This window comes from Amia ocellicauda, chromosome 17, assembly GCF_036373705.1.
Source record: "Amia ocellicauda isolate fAmiCal2 chromosome 17, fAmiCal2.hap1, whole genome shotgun sequence".
NCBI classification, from domain to species: Eukaryota; Metazoa; Chordata; class Actinopteri; order Amiiformes; family Amiidae; genus Amia; species Amia ocellicauda.
Genome location: NC_089866.1, coordinates 10,251,740 through 10,273,615, shown reverse-complemented (window position 1 = coordinate 10,273,615; position 21,876 = coordinate 10,251,740). Strand labels below are relative to the sequence as shown.

At 41.9% G+C, this 21,876-nt stretch overlaps 3 protein-coding genes across 4 annotated transcripts; 1 reads left to right on the top strand and 2 right to left on the bottom strand.

The window, feature by feature from the left end:
* Window positions 1–145: 145 nt before the first annotated feature.
* pms2 (PMS1 homolog 2, mismatch repair system component) lies at window positions 146–8,827 on the bottom strand. Its single transcript, XM_066688880.1, has 15 exons — window positions 8,532–8,827; window positions 7,850–7,989; window positions 7,535–7,621; window positions 7,292–7,394; window positions 6,671–6,854; window positions 6,065–6,232; window positions 5,568–5,665; window positions 5,351–5,450; window positions 3,746–3,830; window positions 3,307–3,459; window positions 2,277–3,219; window positions 1,777–1,944; window positions 1,508–1,608; window positions 946–1,115; window positions 146–722 (listed from the first exon to the last, which is right to left on the bottom strand). Exons 1-15 carry the CDS (start codon window positions 8,543–8,545, stop codon window positions 579–581), a joined length of 2,658 nt encoding a protein of 885 aa, XP_066544977.1. The 5' UTR covers window positions 8,546–8,827; the 3' UTR covers window positions 146–578.
* Window positions 8,828–9,162: 335 nt separating this feature from the next.
* aimp2 (aminoacyl tRNA synthetase complex interacting multifunctional protein 2) lies at window positions 9,163–12,536 on the top strand. Its single transcript, XM_066688886.1, has 4 exons — window positions 9,163–9,417; window positions 10,695–10,901; window positions 11,266–11,500; window positions 11,887–12,536. Exons 1-4 carry the CDS (start codon window positions 9,298–9,300, stop codon window positions 12,279–12,281), a joined length of 957 nt encoding a protein of 318 aa, XP_066544983.1. The 5' UTR covers window positions 9,163–9,297; the 3' UTR covers window positions 12,282–12,536.
* A 66-nt stretch (window positions 12,537–12,602) lies between these two features.
* On the bottom strand, window positions 12,603–21,865 carry eif2ak1 (eukaryotic translation initiation factor 2-alpha kinase 1). Of its 2 annotated transcripts, none has more exons than XM_066688881.1 (15): window positions 21,478–21,865; window positions 19,840–20,007; window positions 19,401–19,537; window positions 18,891–18,934; window positions 18,688–18,787; window positions 18,176–18,256; window positions 17,720–17,816; window positions 17,465–17,522; window positions 16,731–17,139; window positions 16,275–16,389; window positions 15,214–15,320; window positions 14,477–14,597; window positions 14,228–14,307; window positions 13,364–13,597; window positions 12,603–12,980 (listed from the first exon to the last, which is right to left on the bottom strand). In XM_066688881.1, exons 1-15 carry the CDS (start codon window positions 21,620–21,622, stop codon window positions 12,819–12,821), a joined length of 2,058 nt encoding a protein of 685 aa, XP_066544978.1. In that variant the 5' UTR covers window positions 21,623–21,865; the 3' UTR covers window positions 12,603–12,818. The 2 variants fall into 2 exon arrangements, with proteins under 2 accessions (XP_066544978.1, XP_066544979.1); XM_066688882.1 differs by lacking the exon at window positions 21,478–21,865 and adding an exon at window positions 20,387–20,666.
* Window positions 21,866–21,876: the final 11 nt, after the last annotated feature.

Sequence of the window (21,876 nt, the reverse complement as noted above, 5' to 3'; positions counted from 1 at the left end):
ATGAGGGTAGATAAAGAAAGATTGCAACTAAGTTCACATTATTTACTTTTATGTTTTACACATTTTGTAGTTGTGCATTTCAATACATGAATCCAGAAAATTTGGTTGATGGTGACTGAATCAGCAAATAAATCAGAATAAATCATTAGAATAAAACATTTATTTAAGATCATAAGTCATGAGGGTCCAAAATCACAAGGTAAAATCATCTTAAATTAAATGCTTAATATACATACACATATTTGAGAGTGGAATGGTATTTTCAGATTTACAAGAAACAAAGTGATAAAAAAAATATTTTACTTTGAGCTTAGAAACAAATATGACATTTAAGATTAAACTTAAAAAAACACATATATACTTGGATTTTAAGTCAAACACCGAAATTAAGGTTTTAAAATATGAATTCAAATTAAACAAAAGTGTCAAACTGCTCAATATAATATACAAGAACCAGGCTACAGTTTTGCCCAGTGCTGAGGACAGCCTGTTTGATTCAGTTTATTCAGTAAAGGGCAGAGCAGCAGCAGCAGCAGCAGTCAATGGGGCTTCAGCTGTGCAGTGTGAGCAGTTAGAGCTCAGTCCGAGGAGATCATCTCCAGGTTGGCCAAGTGCCTCATGGTGGGCCTGCCGTGTGGACAGTTCCAGGGCTGCTCAATCTCTCCCATGTGCGTGACCAACTTCCTCATTTCACTGGTGTTCAGCGCAGTGCCAATCATCACCTGCAGGGGGAGAGAGAAGCACAGCAATCACTGCACTGTACTGCCCTGCACTGCTTCAGCTCCCTGAGGTGGTCCACAAAACAATAAACTAGAAAAACACACGCAACCTGACACATTGACAGGTAAAGAGATGTCTACAACACAGACAAATACTACAGAGAAAAGCCCTCTTAAAATCCCGCAAGATGTTGCTGCCGATTTGTACTTTCATACAAATTCTCACCGATTTTCGGCAAGCCCTGGAGGCAAACATCTGTCTGACGCGGGAGGGCCGGCACATGACCCCGGGGCTGTCGCTCAGCATGAAGATGAGCTCCTCGATGTCTGCTGGTCCGAACGCCCAGTTCTTGCTGGTGGGGAGAGAGACCAGCTTCACCCTCTCCATGGCCGGAGCTGCAAAAACCAGGAGCCGTTCCGGTGAATTCCGCGCCACACATGCACAAAACCACACTCTCTCCTCTGCCGCCATCTCAAACAGTCAATTACATAACTACGGTGACTGACTGAAGAGAACAGAAGGGGTGAGGATTATTTTCAGCAGCACTGGCACAACACTGCACAGTGAAAATCAAAAATAAACTTTCTGTTATCTCATGTATTGAATTATGGCACCTTTACAAACAAACGCAGGACCGCTGCTAACACCACACTCCCCAGAGCAACTCGTGTTGAAACACTATAAAAGTCACACTTAAAATGTCTACAGTGAGGGCACAAAAAGACTGCTAAAGAGCACCCTGCTGATTTGTAGAGTCTGTTAAGACAACTGAAGCTACATTTCTTACCATCCTCATCGATAAGGAACTCAAAGCCATTCTTCTGGAAGATCTCCAAGTTTTCTATCAGCACAGTCTCATTTACTGCTGTCAAGTTTAGGTTTTGGGGGCTTAAAGAAACAGGAAAAAGACAAACACATCACAGTTTTGACCCCATATAATGATATGCTAATTAGTGAACTGAAAGGCAAGGCTCTCACTGGCTCATATTTCAACAACAGAGTCCTGTTGACCACAGAAACCATGAATACACAGTACAAGATATCAGGATCACTCACGCGATGAGTCTCTGGCCCTGAAGAACCGTGTGCTGCTGCAGCATCTCGAAGTTGTACTTCTCGTCTGTAGCGTGCTGGTCGATCATGAAGATGTCCGAGTTGAGCTTGGTGATGATGAACCCCAGGTTAAACTGGCCTATGATCTCCATCTTCCCAAACATATCCTTACTAGGGGAGAAACACAAAACCTTTTAAAGGCTCTGGACCATATAGTAACTAATAAGTAATAATACAAAACACAAGGCAGTGAACACACAAATGCTTAGATTAAGAATCGAGTAATAGCTGAGGATTGGATCCTATTAAATACAGCCTACATTTAAATAGATTTAAGGTGATAGAAATAGAATGCTAAGATTTTACATGTCAGGACTGTATGGCAATGTTTTTTAATCCAAAAAATGAGTCACCGTTTCCACTACAAACCATGATTTTTTGCAAATGGCCCTGGATTCATTTCAGAGCTAACACTGACGTTGTAGGCTGGGCTGTGGCAATACCTGATCTCCTTCTTCAGCTCCTCCTCCGCATTCTGGTTCTCCCCAGGGCTGATCTTGGCCCTGAAACGGCGGAACTTCAGCCTGTCCTCGGCGTGTTGCCGCCGCTGCTCCCCCAGCCTCTGCACCCTGCCGGCCAGCTCTGTCAGGCAGAAGGGCAGCGGGACGGTCTTCTTCTGCAGGCAGACTGGGGCGTCCACCCTGAGCCCAGCAGTGGGGATGCAATGGACCGGCGGGAGCATCTCGTCCAGCCTGGCACGCTTCGCACCCGGGCTCACACTGCCCTCCTCAGACAGGGCAGCAAGGGTCAAGAGGTCCCCCTCACTCCTGCTGTGGTAGCTGCAGCTGGAGGGCTCATCTGAGATCTGTGCTGCCACTCGGACCTCTGTTTCCTTTACTTGGTCCTCTTGTTCGTCCTCAGTTTTAACACCATGGGCAACAGTCCCTGCCAGGCCCGGAGAGCCGTGGTCCGACGCTGGTCCACAGGCGCTATCTGGGGTGCTGGTGGCAGACCCCTGACCTGAGAGAGTGCTGCCTCTCCCTGAATCCGTGTCACTCTCTTGTTTAGTCTCATCCCGGTAGTCCTCACATTGCTCCCCGGGGCCAGAGGCTTGAAATTTGTCCCTGAGACTTTTCAAGTGCGAGTGTGGGAAGCCTCTGCTAGTGCCGGTACTGTCTGAGCTGCCGAAGAAGGACTGTATCGTCTTCTGGGCTGGAGGTTTCTGTTGCCCTGGGCTCCCACTGCCGCTGCCTCCCTTCTCCGTGTTGGCAGCTGCCTGGTGCAGAGAAAACGCGGCCCTCAGCCTGGCTATGCTCATTGATGCGCTGGGTTCTGGAACATCTGCAAATTCTGAAAACTCCCCACGTTCCACAACCGGATCTTCTGCTGCAGCTTTATCTTCTGCTGTAGCTTCTTTGTGAGGCTGCGCAATTCCCCTGCTTATACCTAGTTTAATTGAACAAACAGATTGATAAATAAAGGGAACAACAAAACTGCAAACATGGCTTTTGATTCTAGAACAGGAGTCCATACCTGGCCTTTCAAAGGCAGCCTGACAGAGGCTGATCTTGTTGACGCCAGTGTCATACATGGCCATCAGGGAGGTCTTCAGGGTGGCCAACAGGAGCTTCTCTTCCTGGAGGAGGATCTGACGCTTGTCCGGCGTGACATTGACATCCACGCAGTCTGAAAGGAAAGCCATCACTGTACAGCTGCCTGATGCAGGAGTCTCGATTTCACACCATGTTTCACAACGTTCCGCATTGCTCAATTCACTACCACTACTCTTGACTATTGGGAGACTTGGTGATCTCTTTGTTTAGAGGGAAATACTTCTCTGTAAAGGACAGACTACAGCCCTCTGATCTGATCACCGGCCCGTACTTTCAGAGAGCATCCAGCAAAGCAATTCTTAATTACTGGGAGGGCATGTCAGCATGGCATCTCAGAAAACTCTCTGTGTCCTTCTTACCTGAAGCAACACTGATGTCCAGGACGACAAATGGATACTGATGCCTGTTGTACATATGATAAACTTCATTCACAACTTTGGAGACCTAAGGATGGAAGAATACAATAATAATAACTAGGGATGCACTGATACCACTTTTTTCAGACCGAGTATGAGTACTTACATTTGGGTACTTGACGATACCAAGTACCGATACCAAGTACTTAATAAGGCAGTATTTCTCCCATAAAAATGACAATTACCATCAAAGTGCAATGCATTTGAAGAAAGTTTTTATTTGTCAGATGCACTCTGGTTGATACAAAATAAAATATAAATAATATCTGAGTATTAAATAAAATGTATAACAGGAGGCTATTTCTGACATCCAAAAATGAACATAAAACTTCTGTGTAAACAAACACAGCCTCTACACTGGCACTGTCTCCACATTTCAATTAAATGTCCAACTCACTGAATAGCAGTACTACACCACAAAGCCTATTGTAACAGAACGACTGAAATAGTCATCATACATTAGTGCGCCTCTAAGGACTAAACCTTTTTGGGAAGGTGAGAGGCAGGCTCTTTTTGATGAAGAGAATCATCTCAGTTTGATCCGCTGTGAGCTTACATATGAACCAGCATGAATACAAAATGTGCAGGACACCAGATGAATATTTGTAGTTTGTAGGCACTCAGTTAAAGTTTTTGTTTTTACTTCTTAGTTAATGTTATTTTGTAACTATTTATTATTAAATAATAATAATAACAATTAGTCGTGAGAGAGACAGGGAGGAGGGAATAATAATAATAATAATAATAATAATCATCATCATTTTAACTAGTCGAGTGAGAGAGACGGGGAGAAGGGGGTTTTTAAAATAGGGCTATAGCACAATTATTGACAAGTTATATTTTACAACATAAAACCGTTTATACATATTTTATTAACTCGAAATATATTTTACATACATATTTTACTTTTTAATTTATACAACGTGAAGCGTGTTGAAATAGATCCGCCCGTCTATTACAGCTGTGTACATCAAGGCACAAAACGCGCTTTTCAACATGGCTGTTTGTGTTGCATTAGTAACCTGGCAGTGTCTTAACCCGTGTGCCCGGGGGCAGCTGGCTGAAGGCAAGAGGCTCCTTCAGTCCTGTATCGATGCTGAAGCCAACAGCAGTCTAAACGCCACACCATCAAGCCTGTCGCTACCCTGCACCCACACAAATCTGTACGATCAGAGGACAGGCAGATGAGCTAGATCACCTGTGATTCTTCAATTTATCAAAATGTGCGCATAAAGGCTACATAAACAAGAACAACAAATTTACTTTTAGCAATAAACTGTGTAAACTGGTGTATAAATCGGTATGCACATATCTTAGCAGACTTGTACAATAAAACCACAATAATAACATAAATAATTAGTTATAATTGGTATGGGAAAATTTCTATGAGTACGAGTACGAGTACATGAGCACAATATTGGCCCGATACCCGATACTGGTATCGGTGCATCCCTAATAATAACTAGTTTTCTTCTTAAAATTTATAATTATGAAGTAAAAGTTCCCTTCACAAGTACACAAACCGAGATCGGACAGAGACTCGGGTACCTTTGATGGATCACAGGGCCGCTGGTTGATGAAGAAGAACTGTCGGTCGGTGGAGCTCCTCCCCACTCCATGGTCCCCTCGCGAGATGAACCCTGAGATTCTGGAACACAACGTCCAACATTCTATAAGATCTAGATTCTCACATGGTGAAGTCTAGTGCAAGTTGAAAACTGTCTCTGACATAATGGGTGCTGCCAATGTGACAGCACAGACTCACGTGTAGAGATGCTCAGGTAGGTCCGCCTTGCTGAGGCCATAGTCCTCTTTGACGTCCTCGCTAGGAGGCAGCTGCTGGAACGGGATCAGACTCTGGAGCTGCAGAACACAAAGACAAGCAAAGGAAGAGCCTGAAGGAGGAGGACATATGCCTGGATTTTATTTCAACTTCAGTGATACAGAACAATGTGGAAAAGGACAAATCTGAAACCAAAAATAAATAAATCTAGGACATGTAAATTAAAAATAATATATATATATATATATATATATATATATATATATATATATATATATATATATATATATATATTGATTTTTATACCTGAAAGCATTAGCATAAAATTGATTAGGAGATTAGTAACAAAGCTCGTTATGTCCCATTATAAGCCATGAAAACAGAGAGGAAAAAATTTAACAAAATATATAAATAACAGAAATAAGATAAATAATATTAAGAACAACAAGGAACAAGAACAATTTAAAAACAGCACAGACCTGTTTGGGCCCAAACACAGCCCCGATGTTGTCCTTCAGGCTGTGGCTGCCGCTGGTACAGAGTACTGGGCTGCGCCGGCCCTGGCCCATCTGGTTGGTGCAGGTGATGCGCACACCAGTGGAGATGATGCAGTAGGCCTGCAGGATCTGGACCATCTTAGCGTACTCCTGAACACACAACACAACACACTGTAGGACAGGATCTCAGGTCTGACCCTCAGCCTTTGGCTATGGACTGCTTCAGGGAAAAAATATGTAGTCTTATTACTTACTTATTATTACTAAAATTGTTTAAAATAAATAAATAAACCGTATAGTTATATATATATATATATATATATATATATATATATATACACATTGTTGACCACATAACTCTTCATCGTATTAAATCTCCTAATGTTATGGAACCAGCAGGAAAAAGAAAACCTCTGCAATATGCTTTACACCTCCTGACCATGGTTCTTAAGTGCTTTGTTTTGTTTATATAAAGTCATGTTAATGATAAAAAAGTATCTAATGTAACTTCTGAGTCAACAGCTTGGATATCTGCCCCCTTTCCCTTTAAGCTTAGTGTTTCTTCACCGGCCACAGCCTCTGCCATACTTTTTTGATGTTGCGCTGGAACTCCTTGTGGCGCACGGGCAGCGTGCTGAAAAGATGCTGCAGAGTCACTGTGGTGCCCTGCTGCCGCGGGTGAGGGCTCTTCTGGGTCAGCCGCCCATCATGGTCAAATACCAGCCGCGTGCCCACCTTGGCCGACTCGTGGCACGTCACCACGCTGAGGTCGCTGCAGAACAGAAGGCCGGGGAAGTCACTCGCAGGACCGCAGTGTCACCCACACCTACTCTGTCTCACATCAGTGTGCTTTTAGACTTGTAGAGGAAAGTGGTAAAACCATTCAATAATTCAACTTTTTGGTTATCCAGGATATAAGCTATATTGAATGGAAAAGCATAGGAAACTGGCTAGGTCCAGTCCTCATGGGCCAGAATCCTACATGTTTTCTAGGAGTCTCTCAATAACCAGTTGCTTAAAATCTGATTAAATGTTTAATTTAAAACAACAACAACAAAATGTACCAACAACCATGAAGAGCCACACAAGCTGGTCAAACCATTCATTTAAATCTGGAGCAGATAACTCGCATGGAAGGAAGGCTAGAAGACCACGTTGCACTAGTGGACAGGGGTGATGTCCCCTTTAGAACCCGCCCTTGTGCAGTACCTCAGGGCACACAATGAGCTCAGGGCCTCCCCTCGGAAACCAAACGTCTCCACGTGGATCAGGTCTGAGAACTCCTGCAGCTTGGAAGTGTGGTGCTTCAGGGCTGGGAGAGACAAGGACAGGGATCAGATCAGCACGCTGTTCCCAAAAGCTTTCCAGAGTATACAGGCACATAAAACCCGCCTGCTGTGTTACCATGTTTGTTGTGTTGTGGTTTCTTTTCTCGGGTAGTTTTGTACTCACTCAGGCCCTCAAAGTTTCCTTTCTCCACCCCTTTGCCATTGTCCGACACCTCCACCAGCTCAGCTCCGCTCTCCTTCAGCTTAATCTCTGACAGGACACACACACACATGCACTAATATCAGTGACACCTGAGCCCACCCAAACACAGCCTCCCTGTTATTCACTCCATGTTAGCTACATCAACCACGGCTGAATTTTGCTAAATAATAATAATAATAATAATAATAATAATAAGGATTTTGCAAAAACGTGCACTGCCATGCAATGCAATTCTCAGCGGTTACCCACTCCAGAAGCCAGAAAGGGGGCACTTACCAATATTGGTAGCTCCAGCATCTATACTGTTCTCCACCAATTCCTTCACAGCTGTGGACAGGTTCAGGACCACCTGACCTGAACAGATCTGATGGACAGAGTGGCGGTCTATGGGCCTGATGGCTTGGGCTTGATCTGAGCTGTGAGGGCAGACATAAAACACAAAAGTTGAGTTCTGCAGTGAAGGAGGGGAAAACTTGCATTGCATGCCAGAAGATAATAATTTCAGAAGATAATACAGCCTGTGGTACATAAACCTGTAATCGTTTGCAGCTTGTGTCAGTGGTTTAATCGTATCTGCACACACAGATTCATTAGAATATGAAATAAATCACTTGTCTGCTACGTCAGTCAATATTTGTGCAAGTAATGAAGTATCAAGCAATAGCAATCGTAATATGCTCGCACAACATGCAAAACCTTCTAAATACTGTAACTCGTGTACGCGTTTTTGTTGTTGCCCTTGCTATAAGTTTCCAGGTGTTGTCGTTGTTTTATACGTGTATTCATAATTAGAATTGCATTTGTATATGAATGTACCCCAAGTAGGAATTGTTATTTAGAGACAATTTTCCAAGAAAAGCAATTTATATCATTAGGCTAGTAGAACGAATAAAACGAACAACACTTTTTAACAAATGTGTAATATTAAATAGTTATTAATGTTAAGCATTGTACTCACCATGGCTCTGTCATTTCGTTTATTAATATATAAGATAAGATAAGATAAGATAAATACTAATGTTATATTATTCTAGTTCATGCAGTACCTTCACTGCAGGATAACGGACATGGCTACTGTCTTCCAAAAATGTGTTTTATACACTCATAATAACCCCATTATTAAAAACACTTATATCCACCAAACAAATAAAAATATAAAATATATAGCATGTAATTTTCTGTTCGTAAACACTTCACTACAATCCGTACCGGGATTTTTTCCGCCAACAAAAGTTAAGTATGCTCTGCCCCCAAGTGTCAGATGGGAGAGGGGGATTGTGGGAAAACGAGTTCTCTGTAGAAGTGGTGTGAGGGAAAGGGTGTTCTTAATGGCTTTATCACTTTCACTTTGTAATAACTGTGTAAAGGGTCGAAACACAAAATGGTTACACATTCAGGCCAGTATACCTTCAAAATAGCCATCTAATTTGAACTAGAACTCTCGCAATGAAGAGCCCGGAGCCCGGTCGCGTTCGTGTAGCGTAGTTTCCGCAGTTCTGCGCAGATCTGCAGAATCGCACCGATCCCATTGGCGAAGGAGCCCAAATCCGGCAGAACTGTAGTTGGCTGCTATCTGCCGGATGTGACGGAGGGCTGGGTCTTTCCTTTGGCAGTGGGGGTTGGTCTGCTGGGTTGAAGTGTGTGGAGAGCACCGGCAGTGGATATACGAGCAGTGAAAGCGATTTCTGATTTCAGTTTTATTTTTCCAGTAACCGTCAGAGGTCATGTCGATGTACCAGGTAAAAGCAGTTAGTGCGGGACACATGGAGGTTGACTTGCCGAGCTGCATGTACAAGCTACCGAATATCCACGAACAGAAAAGCGGCTGTGGACATGCGCACCAGGTAACCTCATTCAGCCGTAGGAACCCCGGCCGCGTAGCTGTAGCGCAGATGTGCGCAGTTCTGTGCAGCTCCACCAATGAGATCGGGGCATTCTGCACATTTGCGCAGAAGTGCGCAAGTCTGGGCTTAAAGAACGCGACCTCCATTCTATTTTCAGTCAGTTGTGCTTTCGATTAAAACGCCAGTGCGGTTTTGCATCATCAAAACAAGATTGTGCCGTTTGCTTCTGTCATTCATTTATTTAAAGACATCCGTTTCGCATAATGCTATAATAACGTTAATACAGTCGGCCACGTATTTCATTTGCGCATGTTATTACTGACACGTTTCCAACTATATAAACTATATCGGATCACTTCAGTGTACTGATCCACGTTGGCCATGGTATCAAAGTCAACTGATTTAATAAGAAGATATGTATTTATCTTGCTCATCTAGAGTATGAGTTAAGACCACGGTTAAGGGTATGCTAGTGTAGATAGAGGACAATGTGAGAGAGCGAATATGAAAATAAGGTTTATATTAAAGCACAGTTTATCGGCTGATGCAACCTTATGGTGATGGTTGCAAGTTTCTAATAATGAAATGGAGAAGGCACATGTGTTTGTATTTTAGGAATGTCATGTGAGCAGAACAGAATGTGAACATATAATATATAATCTCCTGAATACAAACGTCACCGACGAACAACACATATACATATTGTTACACCTGAAGCTGCCTAGATTGTCAAGTACAAGTACACGGGCTCAGGTGTAAATGCCTTTGGTTTGTTGATGGTTTAGTTTGTTGGTTTCTGTGAATCTGAAGAAAATGGGCTGTCCTCCTAAGACCCTTTCTTATTTTGCTTATTTTGTACATGGTTTGAAATAAGCCACTTGATCACCGTGGCTCTAGAACAGTGGTCTCTAACCCTGGTCCTGGAGAGACCCTATCCAGCAGGTTTTGGACGTCACCCTTCGATCACCAATTATAAACACCTGAAAGTATTTAATTTGAAACAGTTAAGCAGGTGGTTTGGTACATACCATCATTTTGCAACCATTGGAGCAATAATCTGCATACAATAATCTGCCTCTCAGGTCAAGAAATCCTTTGGTTGAGTTGCTTAATTGATTAATAACTCCCATGTGTTCCCAGTATTTAGAAATTGGTGATTTAAAGTGAGCTATAAGATTAAGTGTAGTGGGGCTCTTCAGGACCAGGGTTGGATATCGCTGCTCTAGAATGATTACCTGACAGTGTGAACCCCCTTCCCATCCCTTCCTTTCCTGCAGAATGGGGAGGTAGACCCGGCGGTCAGGGCGCTGGAGGCTCGGCAGGATGAGATCTTGAGGCGGCTGTATGAGCTGAAAGCCACTGTGGACGGCCTGACCAAGACCATCACCACCCCCGACGCTGACATCGACGTGGCCAGCCTGTCTCAGGGAATGGGCAGTGCAGTGTTCACTGGCCCTGCTGATCTGGACTCACTGCTGGGGAAGGCAAGTTTCACTGGAATTATCATGCTTCTGCTTTGGAGAAGGGTTAGTTTAGGTAAACCTTTGTTGCTTCGTGTTAGGGCATCCTCCTTGCAGTATAATTTGTTTGCCATTGTTTTATTGGACTAGATCTGCCTGTAATATCCAGCCCTGATCTTGGACAGCACTAGTATTTAGCTTAAGAGTTTGACAAGTTGGTGTGGCTGCTAAGGACCAGAGTATAACTAACTCTCCCCTGAGCTAGTTGCTATTATTGTCTCTCTTCTTTGGCTCAGTTAAACACTTAGTGAACAGGGTGGCTGTGAGGATGATATGCCCAAGCAAAGGAGGTAGGATGGCTGTGGTTCTGAGTGCTGTGTTGTTGTAGGATTATGGAGCTCTGAGGGACATTGTGGTGAACGCCGACCCTGCGCAGCCACCCCTCTCGCTGCTGGTGCTACACAGCCTGCTGTGTCAGCGCTACAAGGTGCTGTCAGCCGTCCACGTGCACTCTTCCGTCACTGCCATCCCGCCGCAGCTCCTCGCCTGCCTTGGACCGCGCAATACCCTCAACCACTCCCGCCACGACTTCCAGCTCGGCTTCACACTCATATGGAAAGATGGTAAGAGGCGCGGCAGAAAGCACTTTCAGCCTCACAATAAGCCGAGATTGGAGAACTGCCCAAGTTCTGCTCCTGTTTCACAAACAATAATGTGATGCAGGATATTTGGGCCATAGTATCCTTCTTTAGCAAGAGGAGAGACCTTGAGTTTGTGGTGTTCCTTGCCTTTCATTCCACACCAGGCTCTGATGAACTTGATCAGCTTGATGTTTCTTCTGGTTTTATTGATTTTTAAACCATCCATTAGAGAGCTGGGAAAATTTGAAATTTAATTATTCTATTTTAGAAACTAAGTTCAGCTGGTAAATTGACTCATTGCCACTGGCCTTGGAATTCCTTTACTTCTTGCCTTTTCTCACCCCTGACCCTCCTTCTCCTCTCCACAGTGCCTGCGCCACAGATGAAGTTCAGTGTGCAGAACATGTGCCCCATCGAAGGGGAGGGCAACATCGCCCGCTTCCTGTACAGGCTGCTGAGCCCTGGACCCCAGGATGCTGTGAGTGCCACATTGATGGACAGCTGGGTAGACACGGCCATCTTCCAGCTGGCAGAGGGCAGCAGTAAAGAGAAGGCCGCCGCTCTGCGGGCGCTGAACGGGGCTTTGGGCCGGGTGGCGTGGCTGGTGGGCTCCGATCTCTCGCTGGCTGACATCGTGTGCTACTGTGCCCTGCTGCGGTCAGGCAGCAATACCTCTGCCCCCGCCAACGTTCAGAAATGGATGAAATCGTGTGAGAATTTGTCCCACTTCAACTGTGCCTACCAGGTTCTACAGTCAAAGTGAAATAGTCTGTACTGTATTGTTGCCCAAATCTAAAGTGAAGATGTCAGATAGTTGGATTACAGAATCTCCTTCCCACCTTGTGCCTACATGTAGATGTGTGCTGTTTCAATGCCCATTTATAAATATTATTTGGGTTACAACTCAGTGGGTGAAATGTTAAGTACTGTAATATAAAAAAAACAAAAAAAACTACTTTTAACACCCTTTGTAGCAGTTTTTCTTCTAAAAATAACATTAAACTTTTGGTCCACTTTGGCTCTTCTTGACTTCTGTTTGAGTGCATTTCTATATAATTCCAGAACTAAAGAAATTACATTTAAACAGTTTCCTTTAGTTTTTTATTACTTAGGGACCTGAGAGTTAACTTGATCAGTTACAGATTTATTTCTCAGGCCTTTTGAGAGAAACACAGCAACTATGTACAAAATATTCTTCACACAGCTTAAAACCATTAAATCTTGCATAAATTAGTACAATTATTAAATACAAATACACCATTTGCAGCGAATTTTTCTTTTTTCTTTTTTTTTTACACAATCACAGCAGCTGCCTCCCTGTGAGGGTCAGTTTGTCTGGTGTCAGCAGCACTGGGGTCTTGTCCTCTTTCTGCCCCATGGTGAGGAGCTCATGGATCTGCCTTTTCAGCTGCACAATTTCACATTCCTGCTCCTCCACTTTCCTCTGCAAGGTGTGAATAACCTGTAGCAGGGGGTGGAAGAATATATTTTAATCTCTCCTTTTAGGGATTGTAATCTCACTCATTAATAAATTACGATCAAATATAAACATTAGAAGATTTTTATTTATATAAGCCAAGGTCTTTGTCCAAGGAGACTTTCATTCAACAAGAAGCTTGAAATATTGTATATCACCATTCTACATTTATTACATAAGGTAAAAAACCACCAAAATATGGTAAAGCAAATGAGGCGCACAAAACAGAGCACGCTTCAATTTGAGATGTTCTGCAAATGCTTGTCTGTTCTGTAAGAGTATGTGAAACAAGGTTTTTGCGACCCAGGTGTCCGGAGATTGAGACTTGACAGAACGGCCTACCCCCCCAGGCTCCCCTGGGCCCTCACCCGCTCAGAGCTGTGGAAGAGCTCGCCGTGCAGCAGCTGCGCAGCGCTGGGCCGCAGGGCAGGGTCTGGGCTGGTGAGCTGGCAGACTAACTTGGCGAGAAGGGGCCAGTGCTGGGTAAAGGCCTCTGGGATCGTCCCCTTGCGCAGCTCCCCCAGCGTCCGCACCCTCTCCATCTCCGTCCCAAATGGCTGGAACAGCTCCAGAACAATGACCCCCACACTGTACATGTCTGACTGTGAACAGCAACACATTCTTGTGTCAGATCCCACTGGCTGGAAAAGTTACTGAAGGTTTTCATGCAGTCTAGCCAAACCATATCCAGGATATAGTGATTGAAAATATACAAATTATGGGTTTTAGAACTCAAGGTTTACAATTAAAAAAAAAAAATGTTTTCATTCTGGGGAATCTATTTTTCGGGATAAATCAAAATGACTGATTCTCTAAACCAATTTGTATAAACACTGCTCCCTTGTGGCCATAAATCAAATATTTGTTTTTGTTTTTTAATTTCACCTGGAGTTCCAAAAATGTAGTTAAATGGCTGCATGAAGCACTATTCAAATAATCATCAAAGATAAATATTAAAAAGTATGATCTCAATGTTTCTCAATTTTACAGAAAACAACCAGGATTGAAATGGGACATTAACTGTCTGCAACTACAATGAGATGAGAACATCAGACTTTATACCACTTCTGTTTGGCATTTTCTTTTGGCAAAAACGTGTCCAAATATTTATCTTTGGTATTATTCTGTAATCATCTGGAAGTATTTGTGAGTTTACAATGCCAACATGCGAAGAATTAGCTGCAGACTTTGCACCATCCCATTTGTGGTAACAATGGGCTCACTGTGAATACCTTGGAATCATAATTGGAGCCTTCCAGTTGTTCTGGAGCTGCATAAACATAGGTTCCTACTCCAGACGTGTGTGCAGAGTCTATTCAAAACGAGAAAAAAGGCAATGTTCTTGTTGAGTGTTAAGAGTAATATAATGCATACATAGAAAAAAAAACGTAAAAACACTAAGATTAGGTGCAAAATCAAGTTATTTAAAGGAGTTCAAAGCCGACTTCAAAGCCTTCATAAATGGATTTAATGTTCCTCACCACTGGCCTGTGTGACGGGTGACAACTGCTCGCTCTCATCCACAATCATATCCTTGCAAGCAAGTCCGAAATCTCCGATCCGCACGTGGAAATCCTCATCGTGAAGGAAAATATTTCTAGGCTGCAAATATAAACACATATATATGCATTACACTCCCTGGCACAGGCAGCAGCATGAACACACCACTTGAGGGGAACTTGAGCATCTCTTTTGGGAACATACGTATTCAGGCATAGCAAAGAATCTTCACAGCCTGGGATTTTTGTGTATGATGCCAATCGAGAGCAATACAAATAAAATAAAAACCTTAATAACTATTAAAGCAATGGTATCAAATTTATATATATGTAAGGTTGCTATTTATGTGGCTATAATAAATCATATAAAAGCAGCATTTCCAAATATTGCTATACCTCTTACCTTGTGTATAAATGTCATCCCGTGAACAGAATTGTCAATATTAAAAATTCTGCAGTTACCAATGATGTTTCGGGACACTAAAATGCTAGTGGTAGTTTCACAGGCTGTACATTTGTTTTTTACAGTTTCACAGCACTTATCAGCTACTGTAGGTCAGTATTAGAGGATCCTACACCAAAACATTTTTCGCACAGGTTTTGCAACCAGAACCCAAACTCTTCTACAATAAGAGACCCTGTTCCCATGACCTATTAACTCATAGAATAGGACATGATCAAGATCATTAAAGAAAGTAAGTACAGTGCAAACAGCTCACCTTCAGATCTCTGTGCATGACTCCCCTGGAGTGAATGTAATCCACACCTTCCAATATCTGACGAAAGATGCTCATGGTGAGTTCGGTGTCCACGTGACTGTAAGGACCTACCAATTGAAAACAAACAAGAAAAAGAAAAGTAAACATAGAAACCTTGGGGTATAATTATAGGCACCAACCCAGACAATAACTGCACAGGTTTAGCCACATTCAATTAAAAATCCCTCCTGTAGGCAAAGATTTATCATCTTTGTTAGTTAAGTTTTAAAATAAATCACAGATTAGCATAACTTTACCTAACATTGATTGATTTTAGGATACAGATATTGCTTATATAGTAACAATTGCACTAGACATTAAAGGAACTACCAGGATTTACAGTAGTACAAATAAGCTTGTATACCTGAACCTACTGGAAGAACACATGAGCATACCCCCTCTACAGCGGGGCATCAGAGAGAATAAGAAGGTCTTCACGATGAATATGTTTCTCAAATTGTGCATGAAGGAGCACTTTTTATACTACTGGATTTGATCTTATTACCAGTTCTCCTCCTAGGTAGATCCCTTTTGCGTAGTACTTGAGTGGAACCAGTTTATTGTCATATAGAACATTGGAATGCCATGGCCTAGCCACCAATTTGTACAGACACTCTTCCTCCATTGTCCTTATCTCTTCGACCAGTTCAGGGGTTCAAGTGCAGGGGTTAGATTGGCCTTGTTTGCTGTCTGGATTGAAGGCATTTATTGTGCTTATAGCCTTAAATCACAGACTTGACTGAATGCATTGCTCATGCTAGAGTTGATCATGTAAATTACTCCAGGGTTTAGTGAAGCCACAGCCAACCACTTCCATTGTTGTAACAAAAGGCCCAAAGAAAAGAGGTTTATGTAGTCAATCTCATATCCTATCTCTGCTAGTATTAGAACATTTCCAACTGAAATGAACAAGGTTTTAAATTATTATTATGTACCATGAAAATGTAACTCAATTTTCATTTCACAACGTAGCCTAAGACCTCTTTTAGGGAACAACTGAAGTCTTGTGATTGGTTCCTTACCATGGGTGCCTGCAACCAGCTCCTTTCTGGGTGCCATGTTCCTGCCCAGTATCCAGTCCCTGAGGGAGATTTCACACAGCTGCATTTGGATGTAGAGCATGAGATGGAACTGTATCTGAAACACAGGGAAAGACCAACATTATACTACAGGGGGGATGAAGAGGAATTTAGCAAATAGTTTACTCAATTAAAATAAAATAGAAAACAAAGTCACTAATGTGGAATGGAATGAATGACTGGGAAGGCCTGGGTCAGGGAAGTGCTGGCCTTCTGTGGTCATGAAAGGACAGAATTTCCATAAAACACAGAAACAAAATCCATGGGAAAATCCCTTAAGTGCAGTAGTGTGGCATCACCTAATTGGAATATGAGGTGTGTGTGTGTGTGTGTGTGTGTGTGTGTGTATGTGTGTGTGTCTGTGTGTGTGTGTCTATCTCTGTATTCCACGCCCACTACCTCAGTGTATCTGTGCACGCAGGCTTCCCTCTGGGGGCACTGCTCACTCCACTGCTGGCTGTCCCTCTCCAGATAGGAGTTGTTGTTGTTTACTTCCAGCTTGGAGCTGTTACGTCTCTCTTCAGTCAGTGCCATCCTGTCCCAGCTGACGGCAGGACAGCCGCTGATTGTCGAGCGAGTGGGTCCTAAATACACACAAGGAATCAGGCCTTCCAAGTTGTGCTTCCCCTTGGGACAGCCTGCAGGCCCAACAGCAGAACTCTGGTCCTCCCTGGGCACAGAAACACTCCACGAGTCTTCCCTAGAGATGTTACTCTTGGCGAGACAATCCCCTTTCTCATCCCTCGAAGTCCCCGAGTTCTCAAACACGATAGAGGAGCTGTTGCTACTGCTACTGGATTCCTCAGGACTGAAAGGGAGAAGAAAAGAAAACGAAAACAGGTCCTTTACCGACACGACACTGAATATTATGTAATCACTGTCATGTCTGCCTGTTTCTGAGCCCTTCAGTGATTTATCTGATGCAACACGACAACTGTATTCTAGATTTTTCTGCAGAAATATTTAAATGTAACGCTTATCATATATATAACAAAATATATGTGGCACAGAACATATTGAAACAAAGCCAATTTAGGACTTTGGGGATATCAATCATAGGAGGCTAAGGAAAAGCTGAAGCACATTCTTCTTTTTCTCTATCAAATACAAACAAATAATATAAATGTACTTACTCTTCCCTCTGTGATGGCCTCTCCAGAGCAGGCAAATCAGAGAGAACGGATTTCATACCTAGAGATGAACAAGAGAGAAAAGAAGAACTCACAGCTTATCATCTTTAATGCTTTTCTTTTGCCTTTTGATTTGAGTTTTGGAAGTCATGGTTGAGATTAAAGGGAAGTGACTGTTTTTACAGCAGAGTCGCTTAAAATAATAATTTTGGTGCGCTGAAATAACAACCCAAACTGCCTTTGTCAAAGCAGACTTACTTTTCTCAGGGGGCTGCACATGCTCCATCCAGGCAGTGTGATAGCCCACAATGTTGGAGTGCTGAAGCCCAGCCAGTACTTTCACTTCCCTGAGAACCTGCAACAAAAAACTGCCTCCAGTGACTGTGCTTCACAATGTAATCTACCAGTTCCTGTTAGTTTTTATAAAGGAATCTGTTCCAGTTGTATAAATGGGGATAAGCGCCTCTTCTAAGAAATATAATAATCAAAATAGGAACACTGACAAACATTTACAATTACATACAAAAAGCCCTGCATTAATCCACAGAACAGAATACTCGTTTAACATACATTGTATATCCTTGGGAACAGAGGCTGTTGATATGGAAGGTATATAGAAAAAATATATAGATTTTAATCTCAAAGGTCCACAGCTGTGTACGTGTGATCATTTGTATACTTAGGTAGTAAAGGTGTAAATATGAAGCAGCATACCTTCATACAGTCATCCCTCGAAACATTTTTGATGAGAATCTTTTTCACTGCATACTGCTGACCATCCAACTTGTTTTTCACCTGAGGAAAATGACATGCAAGTACATAAAATCAACTAAACAAAAATGATCCAAAAGAAATACAATAGTTAAAATATGCTGGTGTCCTTTTGGAAGATTAGATATGATTGTAAATTAAAATCTGCCTATAAAAACAAAATACTTCAAAGAATGTCTGTTTTAATAGGGAGAGGGGAAAAAGTACAGATAACCCAAAGAAGCGTAGAAAGATTTGAAAATGTATATGCAAGTGCAAGACTGTCAATGAAGAGTAAGGAGACTAAATCAGCCATGAGCTGCACACTTTGCATGACAGAAACCTGCCAGGAAAATACGTCCTGGAGGACAGAAGAATGAAGCCAAGACATTTGCAGGTGTGATTTGAAGAAGAAGAGGCAAATACAGAAGTTTTCTTGGAGAATGCTTAAGATTAATTAAAATAAACAGCAGTACCTTAAAAACTTTGCCATAGCTGCCTTTTCCGAGCCTGGATATTTCTTCAAACTCACTGAGGTATCGAGATGTCTGTGCTTGGAAAAGCCCATCTTTGGATCTAAGGTAACAGAGGAAAAAGACACTCATATTCATATAGACAGACAAGGTGTAGAAGGGATTAAATGATTCATCTACAAAGCAGCAAATGACAGATGTATTACCTCAAAGCATTACTTTCGCCACCAGAATCCAGAAATCTAAGCTCCTAAAAAAATAAAAAAAATAAAAAGAGCAGGGACTTATCACAATTGAATTCTATCGATATACAAGGGGTCCCCAAACCATGAGGGAAATTAATCAGCTTCACTACTATTAATTACTTAGCAAATGCCATAATATAGGGAGATTTACACTTTACACAAATAAGTATTACCAAACGGCACTAATACAATACAATTTAAGCATTACAAAAGTGTGGTAGCACAATCAATACAAAATACAATAAGCACACATCCTAGTTCAATTAGGTAACAAGTGCAGACAGAATACAGTTAAGTCCTCGGTGCATGGTAAAGGGAGGGTTAGGCACAGAAGAAGTCGCAGTAAAACAATAGATAAGAAAGCAGGAGCTTAGTCATGAGTTTTATTTAGTTTGTAGAACTCCAGTACGTAGGCTAAGTGCTAGAAGCAGATGTGTCAAGAAAGCTGCAGCTCCCGCAGCCTGTGCCTACCTGGGGGCAGACTATGTTGTTGGCCGCGTGCAATAGCTCAGTGAAGGCACGGTTGTGCTGCAGTCTCACAGTGCTGAACTCATCGCTGAAGGCCAGGGGGGACAACAGGTTCATTGCTGACAGATGCTGACCAATCACTGAGAAGAAAACACCAGGGATAAGAAAAGTGATGCACATTTAAAAGCTTATTAAAAGCTTATCTAAAAGCATATAAAGCTTTGTTTATTATTATTATCATCTTCACCATCACTATTTACCCTGCTACTTGCTCTTTAAACACTTTGAATTATGCAGTGACATTGTTGCTTCTCAACACGAGCCATTCTCTTCCAAGCTGGCGGGGTCTTCAAACATTAGGTGTGTCCCGGGCTTGGGATAAACTCCCCGTTTGCAGCCAGAAAAGGGAGAAAGAAACAGAATCAGTGGTGGGAATGCTCACCTTTAAAGAGCAGGCGGGAGCGATGGGGGTCCTTCTCATACACGCAGCACAGGTGTTCCAGCAGAGACCCCAGGAGCAGCTGGTTGGGGATGGCCGAGGCAAACTCCTGGATAGGCAAATATTTCTTGTCACCCAGTTGTGCCTCATATTGATCAGGAGAGTCTGAGGCTATTTAAAACACAGGGGGAAAAGCAACTGTGTAAAGAATAGAACATGGGTACTTCACTGGAGAACTGAAAATACACACGCATTTAAAACAATTATAGACTGTTGGATATAATAATAATAATAATAATAATAATACATTGAGAAGCACCTTTCAAGATACAAAAACTCAGAGCAATACCTAATACACAACAGACAAACATAATGCAGCAGAAGTAAGAGTGTGAGTGTGAATGTGAATGTATGTCAGCATACATGTACATATGTACATATATAAATTCATATACACACACAGTAAAAATGTGCTAGATTTAGAAAATTCCATATTTCTATATTTTCGGATCTACAGTTGTTCTAAATACAAAGTTATCACAAGTCTTACCTTCAGCAACAACTTTGGCAATCAGGCCCAAAATATCCTTGTTTACAAAATCCATTTCACTAGCAAATGTAAATATTACAGATGAGGCACCAAACTATGTTTATTTAAGTTATTTCAGTAAATATAATGTAAATAACAACATAGGTATACCATCCAGTCTTCCGTCTACTTAATTACTTAAGCCAGTCTTTGTTAGAGCATCTTGTTTTTGCAGGAGGGTGTGTTCAGAAGGTGCCTTATCTGACTATGACATTGCAACTGACACTGCTGAGGAAAACTTAACTGTGATGAAAAACAAAAACAATTATTTTTATTAAATTATCTTATTCCATTTTTTTAATCTCTATTTTTATGGTAATGTGATCAAATGCATGTATGTAGATTTCATCCTGAATACAAATGATAATACGTGACTTATTACTCCAAATGCATTTAAAAGACTATCAGAAAAACGTATAAAGTGTACTATAATCATGTACAAGGCTAATAATATCCATTGCCTTTAGTTGAGTAAAATATGATGAAATTTGAATATGAATATTAAATTTCCTACTTTTTACGATTAAAGAATTAGATAACGTCGATTACAATTTACAGTATTAGCAGTAAACTGGTGTAACACTTAAAACTATGCCTTCCTTATCTGTTCATAGTCCATGGGGATCTATTTAACTGCTGCACCATCACTTTATGCATCTTATAGGTTGAAGGCATAGGTTTATTTATGTATGTATTCCATAGTAAATTAAATTAAACTGTATTACATTCTTTCTTATATGCGATTACTTCTTCAATTCATTATACCGATATTTATAGACGCAATAATCGAAATGTAAGATCAACTGGTCTAGATAACTATAGCCTATCTATAGATTAACAATGCACATACACAGTGCATGCATGTCATATGACGAATTTCATATATTGGGGAAAATGCCCAGTCGTTACAACAGTATCACGGTGCAAGATGTGCATTTAAAACATTTAAAACTTAACACTGATCTTGTGCTGTGTGCATGTTTCACATCTGTTGGCAAGTATTTCATCATCTGACCTAGACTAGAGCCAAAGCAAACTACTGAGTTACTTACTGTCAAACTGGACATCATCGTCGTCCTCTTCGGGATACTGTAAAATCACATTTTCGCTATGTCTATTCGCCAAGTGTGCCCTTACCAATAAAGACAGGTTACCAGAACTTTCCCCCAGCAAGGGGCGCCTCCTGCGCGGAAGCATGCCTCTCCGAGATAAATATATCCACTAGTCCCCCCGTCTGCAAAATAAGTTTACTAATATTACAGTCAATATTGTCACGTTACATTCACGAACAACCCAAGCGTCCTGCTTAGGTCTTGCCATCTTCTAAGCCATTCATATGTCCGTGTTTTGTAAAAACCGAAGTGTTTGTCTCAGAAAACAGCCATAAATTCCTCGACAACGGAAGTTATATGAGTAGTGATTGATTCTTACTAAAGTAGAGAGCTATGACT